The sequence below is a fragment of the Epinephelus moara genome, chromosome 24 (genome assembly GCF_006386435.1).
Source record: "Epinephelus moara isolate mb chromosome 24, YSFRI_EMoa_1.0, whole genome shotgun sequence".
NCBI classification, from domain to species: Eukaryota; Metazoa; Chordata; class Actinopteri; order Perciformes; family Serranidae; genus Epinephelus; species Epinephelus moara.
This window is the reverse complement of record NC_065529.1, coordinates 43,354,374-43,367,788: the sequence shown is the minus strand read 5'-3', so window position 1 is coordinate 43,367,788 and position 13,415 is coordinate 43,354,374. Positions and strand designations below refer to the sequence as shown.

Below are 13,415 nucleotides of genomic sequence, written 5' to 3'. Positions count from 1 at the left end.
TAATAAACGTTGAAATTTAAAGGCTGCGTATAAAGATGGACGATCTGACAGAAGTGAAGCTAAAATATCCCTGATACGGTGGCTGCCATGTTGCTCTGGTGACAGTCTGCGTCTGCGCAGTACCGATCTCTGCTATATCAAGTTTCCTGCCAATACACCTGTCAGACCAATCATGAGCTACAAACTTAAATGAAAAACGAACACTCGAACAAACAGCAGCGTGAAAAATCTACCTGAAACCATCTTTGGGGAAAATGTATTTGGATGACATTCTATGGATGAAAAAAATTGCTAAAAGTAATGGATCGACAGCTGAAACATCTGACAGGTCTGTTAACACAGTAGCATTTTTCCGTAAAGCTTTTTATAACAATCAAAATAAATATTCCCTTGCTTCTATTTTAAACTAAGATTTTGCACCATTATTATTATAAAGATAAACTTAATATTTATGGGCACCTGTAGCAGCCATGTTGCTTGTTGACGTTTAGACTACTGCAGATCACAGAGCATTGTGACCAGGACCACTTTGCCTTTAAGTCATGATACTCCTGTGAGTTGTTGTGCTTTTAAAATTTCAAATAAAAATCAAATAAAAAATACCCAACGCAGTAGAACTTAAAAAGGAGTGTCAGGGCCAAGGGGGGAAGTGGGATTGGACCTGAGCCGGCTAAGTCTGAAAATGCACCTTTTTTTCTTCATTTTAGTCCTAATTCTACACAAAATCTCAACTTATACTCATCGTATTTGCGGAAAATTTGTTAGCTGTCCATGTTACAGTGAACACTATAGACTGGGACCCAGATCAGTTGATTGTAAGTTTAAAAAAAGACTAATGTAAGTGGTTTACTGTTGAAAAAAATGTCAGTATCATGCATCCATACAAGAGCAGACAGTTGCCAGGTTTATGTACATGAGAAAAGATTCCCTTTAATACAAATTAGCATCTGGAATATGAAATAGGACATGCTCGGGAACCAGAGCGTCATCTTTTTGTAGCCAATGAGTCACAGTTTGTGTTTTGCAGGCTGTTCAGTGACGTCCTGCTCCAGCACTCAGAAAAACTCCAGATCAAGGTAAGGGGCTTGGTTTGATTTTTACTTCTCAGAGTTTGTACATGCGTGCACAAGGTTTGCCTCAGAATATTAACTCTAATAGAAAAAACGAAACATGAAGTAAATATCTAAACCTCCCTTCGCTCCCGCAGGTTCCCAGCAGGCTAAAAGAGGCACTGAAGACAGCGAAGGAGAGTCTGGAGAAGAGGCTGCAGGAGGAGCAGAGAGTGGTACGTCACTAAATGTCTCATTAAACATTTTTGATTTATATCACCGAGCAGCTCCACTGGAGACATTTGGGAGGTCGTGACCCCTCATCAAGGCTCCATCAACAAAGTTCCTCTAAGTCTCCATATTTCAAATCAGTGACTCTCTAGATAAGGTGGACACAGTACTTGCTGCGGAAAGGAATTTATTCTGGCTCTTGCAACATTAAAGACTGTGGAAAAACCTTGCAACATAATTTCCCACAACCTTTTCAGGTTGAAAACACAGAAACTCAGTAAACTGACTCTAGTATCAGACAGCAGTGAAACCACAAACTTTACCTTGAGACATAGCAGCGTGCAGGAATCTCCTTTTCTATTTGTTTTTAATTGCATATTACATTCAGTGATATTTTATCTGCTGACTTTTCTGGGTGACACGTCCTGGAATGAAAGCATCTTGACTCTATTCTTTAGCGGTGACACAAGCACTTTTCACTGCAGGGCTTATGAAAAGGACACATAATGCAGCTTGTGAATATGATGTTTTCTGTTTATAAGGAGGATGATGTCATCATCATCGGCCCCAAATCTCTTATCAAATCCACCCATAACTTCTCCCTCTCCATCAACGGTGGCACTGTGCTCTCCTCCCCCCACATCCATAACCTTAGTGTCATCTTTGATCAAACCCTCTCCTTTGACCAACACATCATACACATCGCCAAAACAGCCTTGTTCCACTTCAGGAACTTCGCCCGCCTCCGTCCATCACTCTCCGTTTCAGCTGCACAGACTCTCATCCACGTATTCATCACTTCTAGACTGAGACAGTCTCCTCTGCAGTTTGTCAGCCATAACACTCAAGAAACTACAGTATATCCAGAACTCAGCTGCTCAACTTCTCACACACTCCCGCCCCCGTGAGCACATCACCCCCCTCCTTCATAACCTTCACTGGCTCCCTATCCCCCAGAATATTCACTTAAAACTCCTCATCATCACTCTCAAAGTTCTCCACAACCTTATTATTATTATTAATAATGTGTATTAATGTTTGTGTGAAGCTCCACCAGCACAGGAGGCTGACCAGAGCTCAGTCTCACCACGGCTCAGAGGAGGAGAGGAAGAGGAGGAAGATTCTGGCAAGGAAGGTAGGCGACAGAGTCTCACACGCAACAGTACAAAGAACCCTAATGAGATCTGAACATCTACATGAACAGTGCCTCTGTGGCTACAACTGGTGGAATACGTTGTTGTTTTGTGTTTGTTTAGAAACCCACAGGAATAGTTTCAACTGTCCAGAAAGACTGAGATTAAATGTTTTTATGCACATGTCTGTTTGGTGTTAGTTCAACGGAGGGTAGCTTTTAAGGGCAGGCGGATTTCTATTCTACAAATATACAACCAGAGGTACATTTTGTGTAATGTTCGCTACAGTGGAGTTATAATGGAGACGTTTTTGTGTTTGCAGAAGTCCAGACAGTCGGCTTATGAGAATGAAGAAGACGTCTCTGTAAGAAACAACAATAACTCTGGTAGGTCACTGCTCTTACTGCCCTCGACCAGTACAGATGTTGCATTCATGTGTTCCTGGGATGGTCCTATTTCATCAGTTGCTTTACCTGACCTATTCTGATAAATAACTTCTCTAACTCTATGTTCTTCTCCTCTTTCTTTATTATGCATTTAAACAGGATGTCAGATTATGGATGTGAGATCATGATCACATTTGACCTCAGTACAACGTGTTATCACACATTCACATTTAGATAACACATTTTATCAACTCTGGACAACAATCTCACACACACACACACACACACACACACACACACACACACACACACACACACAAATAGCATCACTATAGTTAAAACAGTTGCAAGTGTTACTGAAGGTTAGAACCAAGAGAGCTTTTAAGTTACTTCATCGAATGAGAGTTTCAAACGGTGTTGCAGTTGTGGAAAACAAAAACGGTGACAGCCTAACACCATATTACAAATTACATGTGAGCAAAAAATAGACATGCAATATGTGAATTAAACCATCAACCGAACATTTACTTATAACTGCCATATTTCTGCGTATATGCCAACTCTGCCACTCATGTACCAACATTTCCACAGACTTTCCTAGTTGTTCTGACTTGAGGGGTTTGTTCACATGAATTTCAAAAGTCAGGAACTCATTTTTCCGATTATTCCGACACCACATGAACGCAGGGTTAAACTTGTCATTTAGTTAGTGAGTTAGCCAGCTAGCTAGTCTTCTGTTCTTACAAAGTAGCTAAAGCTAATTGGCTAAAGCTAGTTAGCCTGGTCGGTTTGTTTTGGTTAGCTGAGTACTTAGTGTATTATTCATTTATTTATTTGTAAATAAATGGGTTAGCATTTTAGCCAGGGTTGGAAATTAACTTTTTTTGTCCACCTGCCATCGTGGCTGGTTGTTTCCAAAATCTACCAGCCAGTCAATAGATAACCGTTGTCTTATTGGCTGGTCAGTGAAACAAATCTAGCAGGCACTTTCATATTTACCGGCATTTGTCTAGTGCTGATTTCCAACCCTGACTTCAGCTAATTGACCAGATAGGTAGTGTGTTCATCACTAAATAGTTACTCCATAATTAGTTAGTTAGTTAGTTCTTTTAACTGGTCGTTGGACACCTTTTTGGCCAGTGGGATGGTTAGTTAGCTGAGTAAAGAGATACACAGGCCACGGTTTTAGGTAGCTTGTTAATACAGTTGCTGATGGTGACTAATGTGTCTGTTATTCTGTCTGTGTTCAGGTTCTGGAGCCAGCTCCCCTCCCACATGCCCCTCCTCCCCCACCCCCCCATCCACCACAGGTAGGCCTAACTGTCTGTCTGTATGTCTGTCAGTCTGTCTGTCTTCTCACCTGTCTGTCTTTCTGTCTGGGAAAGTATTGGACAGACATTACAGCACCCACTTGTGATGAGACTTTGCTGTGTTGTGTGGTCTCAGGCTGCTCAGAACAATAACAGCATCTGTATCATTAACTGAATTTCTGCCCTCGAGTTTCATCTAAAATGTGCATGTGTGATTATAAAGACTAATTGATTGACTTGACCTGTCTGTCTCTGTCTCTTCACCTCTTCTCTCGTCATGTGATTACCTGGTTATCAGACAGGTATCTGTCTCTGCTGTAACAGTGTGTCTTATTCACTCTGTTGTGTCTTAAGTTAGCTGAATGCAGGGTGGGAAACTCTAATGTTTGATTTTATATTTTAAAGTGTGAGTCTGCTGAGATTGCTATTTTTTTCTTACTGACAACAGATCCCATGAAAAGACCAAAACCAACAATGTGTTGGTCCATCTCTCAATTTTTTGGCTTCCCTAATCTGTCAGTGCCCTGCCACCTTAAAGCTCAATTCAGACCAAAGATTCACAAGGAGACAAAATCATTTTACAACGTTGCAGAGAAAAGTTGCAGCGGTGTGAGCTGGCCAGTCTGAGCTCGACTCAAGCTGGCTGGTGGTGTCACCTACAAGTCCGCTGGTTAAATCGCTGTCGGCTGGTTTTAGAACATGAAGCACGTCACCTGTTTGAACAGCCAATTGGCTTGTAGTGAAGTCAAGTTAAGTCAAAATGGCCGCAGATGAATGCCATGTTCGCTTGCTGCTGCTCCATCCCCAATGAGCCCTCTGTTTCAGTTCTCACGGTGTGCTAGTATCGGTTAGTGGGCCGCTGCTGCTGCTCGCTATATGTGCTCATGCCCCCACACATACACATTCTCATTGACTGATTAATTGGCGCTGCTTACTTCTATTATTGTAGCGTATTTATTATGAATACAGTCCATCTGATGCTCGTTTTGTTTCTGATTTTCGCCATCGAATGGTAGTGAGAGCACAATAAACTAATCCATTAAAAAACAAAATGGCCGCCATCTCTGCCAAGTCAGTCTGCAGCTGATCCCAACACAAAAGTGGACAAGGTCCAAAACCTGATCACATTTCATGGTTGAAACTTGTTTATTTATGATTAATAATGTTTGTAGTTTAATATGACAACAAATTTGAGCAACAAGCTGAGACGCTAATTAGGAAGTACTCGTTTGGGGACGTTGGGACTTTATTATTGTTGACAATGTTTTGTACTTATCAGGTCCTACTGATCCCAAATAGTGAGGAGAAATTAAAAATGCATACTGAACAAAAGTTGGGGTCTCAGGTGGAAATACACAGATTTATGCTAGTAGTAAAACAGTAAATAAAAGTATATAAAAGGTAAAGTGAAAGTGTCATATTCCAATAAGAGGATGTTTTTTGGGGACTAGTTTTAGCAGTGGATTAATACAAATTGGTTGCTTCCGTGAGTATTTCCAGCAGCAGGTGTGTGTGCTGCTCACTGATGTGTGTTTGAGCTCTACGGCAGAGAAATACATATTTTACTGGTTATTGTTGATTCTTTATTTGTTTTGGTCTTTTTCATCTGACTTATCATCAGTAAGAAAAATGCAGAATATCAGCAGACTCGACCTTTACGTTGTTACAACATGCAAACACCAATGTGGCATCAGTTTCCTACCCTGGTATTAGTGTCTCCTCTCCTTATCTCCTCTCCTCCTCTCCTCCTCTCCTCTTTGTCCCGGTGACACTGTGTTAATGCTGATTGGTCCACTGAACAGATAACTGTCATCTCCCTCTCTCTCTTCTTCCTGTGCTGTCTCCACCATAGAGCATGCTCCATTCTGACCGTGTCGTTGGGTAAAGTAAAAGATTTATAATGATGATAATGATGATGATGATAATGAAGGTCACTGGTGGTTTTTAAAGCTGTCGTACACCTTGGCTTCCCGGCAAGCTCCCGGTCACAGAGCTCTGCCTCAGGCTTATCATCTCAAGTGATAAAAAAAAAAAAAAACCTTTAAATTGAGAGAAATTGAATTTAAAAATGGATTAAGTGGGATCATCTGTGTGGATCCAGTGCTGACAGCAGCACAGGTTGAGATAAGAGCTTTCTGTAAACTGACATGTTCAGCTGTTAGCTTCAAAGCTCATTCTTTAGGTCTGGAGAAGGGTTGAAACTTGTGTCGCTAGGTTTTGCTGTCAGTGATATGAACACAAAATGTTCCCAATATGGCCTCACCAATACTGGATTTTTGTGACTAATACTAATTGTAATATTTGGAAAATTTGAAAAATCTGATAGCAATATTCGATAGCGTTTATTTATTTGTTTGTTTATTTATTTATTTATCTATTACGTAAATAAATGTCATAAACATACAAACTTGATACAGATCCCTTAAATTTTTTTTATTTCTTTGTTTTGTTGTTTTGTATTTTGTGTCACAAGATACTGAGTGGGATATTTCAGAGTTTAAAAATTAACCTTCAGTGCTCTCTGGTGGACAGACTATGTAACGGTTTCACTTCTATTCCCTCATTCAACCAAATTAACCATAGACTGTATATAAAGCTGGATGACGCTTCTCCATTTCCTCCCACTGTTTAAAAATGAAGCCAAAATATCCCGGACACAGGCGCTGCCATCTTGGGCTGGTGACGTCATTTGGAGCCAGAGTCTGTGCAGTGGTGATTGGAGTGTGGAGCCACAGTATCGAGTCCCCAGCCATAGACTCATCCGACTGAATCATGAGTCCATTACAGCTCATGCCACACCCCTTTTTTGCAGCATCAAATATCTAATTATAACCAAACTTAGAAGAAAAACGGACACCTGAACAAACACCGGCGTGTTAAGAACTGCCTTAAATGACAGAAACCATCTTGGGAAAAATTTATTTGACACTTGCTTTGCTTTTTATAGTTTGGCCCATGTTCCATCCATTAACATGGAGGGGGCTGGGTTCATGACTAAGGGTACAGATGAACACAGAAATTAATATTCACCCCCTTTTTAATTCCATTCAGTGCGAGCAAAAGGGCAATTAAAACTTTCGTTTCCAGCAGCAAATCAATTTCGCATCTTCGCATTGCATAGATTTTAGTGAACTTTGACCAGCGAAGTCGCAGCCTCAACCACTAGCAACAGAGTAAGTTTGTATGAGACACCGATGGTTGCCGTGTTTAATCAGCTGATATTGTATAATATTGGCCATGGAAAATACAAACTGACCAAGATGAGAGATGCTGCCTGGTTGGCAGTGAGTCAGGAGACAGGAATGGAACATAAGACAATGACAAATATACTAATAACATTATATTTCAGCATATTTACCAGCTTGCTGGCTAACATTAGCGTGTGTGACATCATGTGTGACCGTACCCTTATACTGCAGCCAGCCACCAGGGGGTGATCAAGATGTTTTGGCTTCACTCTTTGGGGATTTGTCATGTCATCCATTTTTATCATACAGTCTATGATCTCAACTCTAAAACCATCTGCAAGCAGTTTAGTTCAAGAAGCAACGTTGGTCGTCATCCTATAAACAATCACTTCAAAGTAACAACACTAAAATTAAAAATCTGAAGAGAAGAAGCTTCCTATAAGAGTCAAAGAGTCACTTCTTGCCTGGAACAGGGTGTACGCACATCTTTATAAAAACCTCACAATCTACAATGAAACCAAACCTCACAGACAGTCCAAGTCCTCCCTGATTCAGTCCAGATGTTCTCATTGGAGATTGTGATCTGTCCGTTCTGTCTGTCTGCCTGGTCAGTCAGTTACAGCATGTCTGTTTGTCTGTTTGTCTGTCTCTGTTTGTTGTGCTTGTGCCTCTGTGTTTGGGATGGGGGGGGGTCATGGTGAAGAGGTGTCACATTTTTGTTTATTTTTGTTCAGAAGCTTATTTCACTCATATAACTGTTGTCTGTTGCTTTGAGCTGTTGGTTATCACTTTCTTTTGCACCCATACTGTAGGTTTTCCTCCTGGTTTCACAGAGCTGCTCTGCAGTTGACCAAACCCTTCAGTAAATCTTCTACAAGGATTTTGTTTTGTTTAATATTCAGATAATACTTTGACCACATCATTAAAAGATTGTCTTACAACAGCTTGGCAAAATCAGATTAAACTTTTATGTACTCATTTTGGTTTCTTTACCCCGGCAGGTTTTCATTTTTAGGCACATTAATTACAAATTGTGTGTAATTCACATCACAGCTGGACCATATTGAAGATCTGGGCTCGTATTTATCAAGCCTCTCACAGAAGGAAATCAGTACCGTGTACTGACTGATCAAAAATTCTCAGAGGGACGTATTTTTGGTCCCAGTTTTACAGCTAGCAGTAAAAGCATTTATCAGCTTTCTCAACCAAGAAAACCCTGTCTCTGTTGATATTTAGGAAAACTCCAGGGTGTTGCCAGCAGATGGCCTTCAGGCAAATCCATTGGAGGAAAGAAAGATGTTCAATGATGAAAATGACCTTATGAAAAGATACTGTTACTTCAAAGACTGAATCATTTTTGTAATTGACATTGTGTGAGCACGATCCTCACAGCCCCGCTTTGAAACAGTGATGATTTGATGTTGTAACAACAATGTTAACTGTAATAAATCAAACTTTAATCGCTCCTACAGTGCTTTGAATAATACACAGAATTAATCATTGAAAAATAAGCTGCAGTTATACAATTTTCAGAGTAGTTTTAATTGATTTATAAGTAAGTACAATTGATTTATATAGTGTGTAGTTAAAATAGGAATTTGACAGTGAGATGATTTTATATTTTCCAACACCATCACTGTACAGTAAGTAATGCAACATTCATGCTAAATGTGTGATTGGATAGGACTGACAAGAATATGTCACACAGCTGAGTCAAATTTCCTTCTTAACTGTACGTAGATTGATTTTCTTAGGGATGTAGTTGCTTGTGTACTCTTACAGCCAGCTATGCAAATAGCTTCTTGGTAGAGGTGTGCATTTATTTAAGCATTATAGTTTTGTATATATTCAATTTCAGTTCAGTTTTATTTATGAAGCCCAGTATCACAAATCACACTTTGCCTCAGAGGACTTTAAGCATACGACATCCCTCTTCCAGGATGGACAGACGTGCAGTAGATGTCGTACAGAACAGATCAACATGATAAATTAACAGTAATCCGTATGATACAATGATACATAAAGAGAGACAGAGACAGAGAGAGAAGCAGGGCAAGCAATAATGACAATAGCTACTATACCATCGATTTTAGTAATAATATAACAATAATAATAGTATTTTGGTAACATATGTTGTAAGTATATATTAATATATGATAGTATATGTATGTGACAATAATTTTCATATGTGTACAATAATAGTATAAGTATGAGTAATAATAACAGCAGCAGTAATCAGCATCAGGCAGGACGCGAGAAGCAGTGTAACCACGACGCACTATCCAGGCGTAGCCACGATTCGAGTTAACCTGCCAGACAGTGGAGCACAAAGGCTCTGGAGAAGAAGCCGAGTTAGTGACATGCTGTAATGGGATGTGAATGTTAGCAAATGAAGAAGAACCAACTTTTCATAATCAGAGAAGGAGAGAAGGTGCTCAGTGTATTATAGGAGGTCCCCCGGCAGACTAGACCTAAGTCAGCCTAACTAGGGGCTGGTACAAGGCAAGCCTGAGCCGGCCCTAACTATAAGCTTTATCAAAGAGGAAAGTCTTAAGTCTAGTCTTAAATGTGGAGATGGTGTCTGCCTCCCGGACCGTAACAGGAAGATGATTCCACAGGAGAGGAGCCTGATAGCTGAAGGCTCTGGCTCCTGGGTCACTGGTTAAGGTTTTAGCCTAAATATAAAAAGCCTACACATGAAGGTGGTTACTATTCTGCATTTCTACCTCCTACTATACTTCATGTGTAACTCTCAGTCCTACGCAGAGTGATTTAGTCTTAGTTTAACTTTCAGCACAATATCCTTGTGAGACGCTTGATAAATACGGGAACAGACTATTTGTTTTTAGATTGATTTCCTCCCCTCCAGTCTGACTTTTTTTTTTTTTTTTGTAATTTCTACAAAGATATTAATTTGCAGAGACGTGAAAACCTGCTGCAGATAATTGATCACTGTCAACATTTTTTTTTTCATAGTTCAGACTCAGGCCTATTTTTTACACCTTCACGGTGGTGTGTACTTCAGACACAGCTTGTAGAAATTGTGCCAGCAGGTGATCACAGATCTGTCCACAGATTTCACAATTAATCACATTGATTGTGAAATCTGTGGACACAGCTGGACTCTTCTTTAAAACAGCTGATCACAGAGGTGTGGACGTGACTGATGAGTCATCTGAATATTACATGGGGAAAACAATAAGGTCACTGTGGCTGCTAAATGTAATGAAAGTCAGTTTGTCCCACAGCCATCCTGGAGATAATCCGTCACCCCTGCAGGCAGAAGCTCTTCAGTCAATTGTTTAATTATTAAAAACTCGCTTTTAATGTGTTTTCTCTCTTCACCACAAAAACAATGTTATTCCACTGAAAATCTGGTCAGACATGCTAAATATCTCCTGCAGTGACGGGCTTCTCCAGGTGTGGTCACCATCTGTCAGACTGACGGATGTCCTTTCATTATGTTGCAGATAATTAACTGTGCGGACAAACAGAAGGTGGAGTCTGTGGACTCAAGTCACAGCTTTTGGTCTCTGCTTCACCCACATGTTAGAGCACCCCAACGTTTTGCTTCTCTGCCTGTTATCCCTGGGTTTTATTCAGCTTAGGGTGCAAAGCAAAATGGCACAGCTGAAAGAGAATGTACCAGGTTTAGGTTCAATTCACCATCAGTTCAAAGCATGTACAAATGGACCGAGGGGGGGGGGTTCTGTTGCCATGCGGGTGATGGTGATGGTAGGTGGAGGTTAGGCTACATTCAGACTGCAAGCACAAGCCCAAATTCATGTGACTCAGATCTAGGTTTCTCTTTTCATAACAAGTGTGAACAGCACAGATCACATGGAATCTGATCTTTTCAATTCTAGGTTCACTTTTATACGTGCTCCTAAATCAGATACAGGTCTGAGTTTTTGAGATGCAACCTTCGTCTGAACAGTCATATTGGAGCTCTCACGACTTTTACATCACTCACAGATGCGTCCCCTGAACTGAGAGCCTTACCGCTTGTCTTGTCGACAGGTACTGACACAGATGTATTTAAAAGTAGCCTGTGACGCCATTCACATCACAGTCCCATCACTCCTGACTCTGCCTTCACATCCACTAAATTCAGCTCTCTTTCTCTGCGTCCTTGTTATCTGCTCATGAATTTGCTGGCTTCCACTGCACATCAACATATAAATGAAAGCATTAACACTGACTCGAGTGGTCTCCTTGTTTACTTTAGTACAAAACCGTGCTGCATGTGATGTCTTTGCAACTGTTCTTATGTGCATGCAGGTCAGTTTAGGACAGTGACCAGTTCGCACTTGAATTTGATTTTGGCTACATTTTAAAAACAATGAGAACAGCCATCCATTTTCAACCACCTATCCAAGGCCGGGGCGTGGTGGCAGCAAGCTGAGCAAAGTACTTCAGATACGCCTCTCCCCAGCGACGCTTTCCAGTTTCTCCTTTTGGATCTCAAGGTGTTCCCAGACCAGACAAGATATGTAATCCCTCCAGTATGTTCTGGGTCTGCCATGGAGCCTCCCACCAGTTGGACGTGCCCGGAACACCTCTAACAGGAGGCGCCCAGGAGACATCCTGAGCAAATGCCTGAACCACCTCAACTGAACCCTTTCAACATGAAGGAGCAGCGGCTCTGCTCCGAACTCCCTCTGGATGTCCGAGCTCCTTTCCCTGTCTTTACAGCTGAGCCCAGACACCCTTTGGAGGAAACTCATTTCGGCCACTTGCACCCATGATCTCAGAACTCATGACCATAGGTGAGGGTTGGGACGTGGATGGACCGGTAAATCGAAAGCTTCACCTTCTGGCTCAGCTCCCTCTTCTCCACGACACCACCGCCAATCCATCTCACACTCCACTCTACCCTCACTCGTGAACAAGACCCCAAGATACTTGAACCCCTTGGCTTGGCTTGTAACTCACGATGGGTACAGCCAAACAAAAAAAAATCGGACCTACTAATACTCCTACAATAAAACTGTGGAAACCTCAAACAGTTGAAACCCTATTGAGCACTAAGGCTTGTAGTCTGAACGTAGCCTGGGTGATTGATGTCACTCCTTGATCAGTACCAAATCAGGTTTCTGGTACAGATCGGGCAGCGACAGTTGAGCTTTGTGGAACTTTGGATTTTGGATCATTTTGTTCTGAATATTTGATAACTGTCATTTAATTTAATCTCCATAGCAACAGCTGCTGAGGCTAATAAGGCTTTGCGACAAACCTCAGTAACGTGTTAGTTACTGACCAACATGTGTCTGTCGTATCAAAAACTGTTCAGTAATTGAACTGAAAGTTGAAACTGATGGTGGATTGAGTTCAGCCTGGACACTGACCTGCAGGTGCTGGTTTCACAAAGATAAACTCTTTACAGAGACACACAGAACACATCATTAACATTTTTTTTAAAATAAGGTATTTTTATTAGTAATTGAGTTACGATATGCAGAGTATTAATAAACGAACACAGAACCAGTAAGGACAAAAGGACGACCCCACCCACCCGTCAACACAAGAACAAACAGTGAAAGCAGACCAGTCAAAGGGAATCCAAAAGAAAAGAAAAATAAAAGTAAAAAAACAATAAAAAATGACAACAAATTAACTTGTGTTATATAAGTAGGGGAGCATTGCGTCTTTCATCACAATTCTTTAGCTTTCATATTTGACACAAAAGTTTAATGTAGTTACAGCAGTGTCTCTTTCCCGGGAGTCATGGCCCGGTTACTCAAGATAGTCCACAGTCCACTAGGTACAATTTGCTGCAATAAAAATGACTTAAGTGAGATGGACAAACTGAAAACTTGATTTTATTATATAGTGCATATGTACGTTTTCTTTTTGGACATAATTTACATTTGATCTTCAACCAATGAGCCAACGTTATTGCGATAAGTCTTGATGCAGACACGTTTTCTCGCCCTCTGCAAGTGTTGAAATTGAAGTGAGAGTTTAATGTGGTCGCTCTGTAACTCTGATTAGCCTTTTAATTTTAAAAGTAAAACCAGTTTAACTTTATCTTTGTGTAACCAGCTCCTGTGGAAACTGAACGTCACCTGAAACCAGTGATGTTGTTTTCTTACACTCTTTCCTTCTCATTCTCTTT

At 40.8% G+C, this 13,415-nt stretch overlaps 1 protein-coding gene across 3 annotated transcripts in view; it reads left to right on the top strand.

Moving 5' to 3' along the window:
• Positions 1-13,415, top strand: part of pxk (PX domain containing serine/threonine kinase) — a 37,643-nt gene that overhangs the window by 16,308 nt on the left and 7,920 nt on the right. Inside the window, exons 13-18 of one of the 3 annotated variants that reach the window (XM_050038370.1) lie at positions 1,028-1,076; positions 1,208-1,285; positions 2,329-2,415; positions 2,736-2,799; positions 4,050-4,109; positions 5,962-5,990. In XM_050038370.1, coding sequence (XP_049894327.1) covers positions 1,028-1,076; positions 1,208-1,285; positions 2,329-2,415; positions 2,736-2,799; positions 4,050-4,109; positions 5,962-5,978 — 355 coding nt within the window. In that variant the 3' untranslated portion in view covers positions 5,979-5,990. Of the gene's footprint in view, positions 1-1,027; positions 1,077-1,207; positions 1,286-2,328; positions 2,416-2,735; positions 2,800-4,049; positions 4,110-5,961; positions 5,991-8,533; positions 13,412-13,415 lie in introns of those variants that run through there. The other 2 variants (XM_050038369.1, XM_050038368.1) reach the window with 2 other exon arrangements.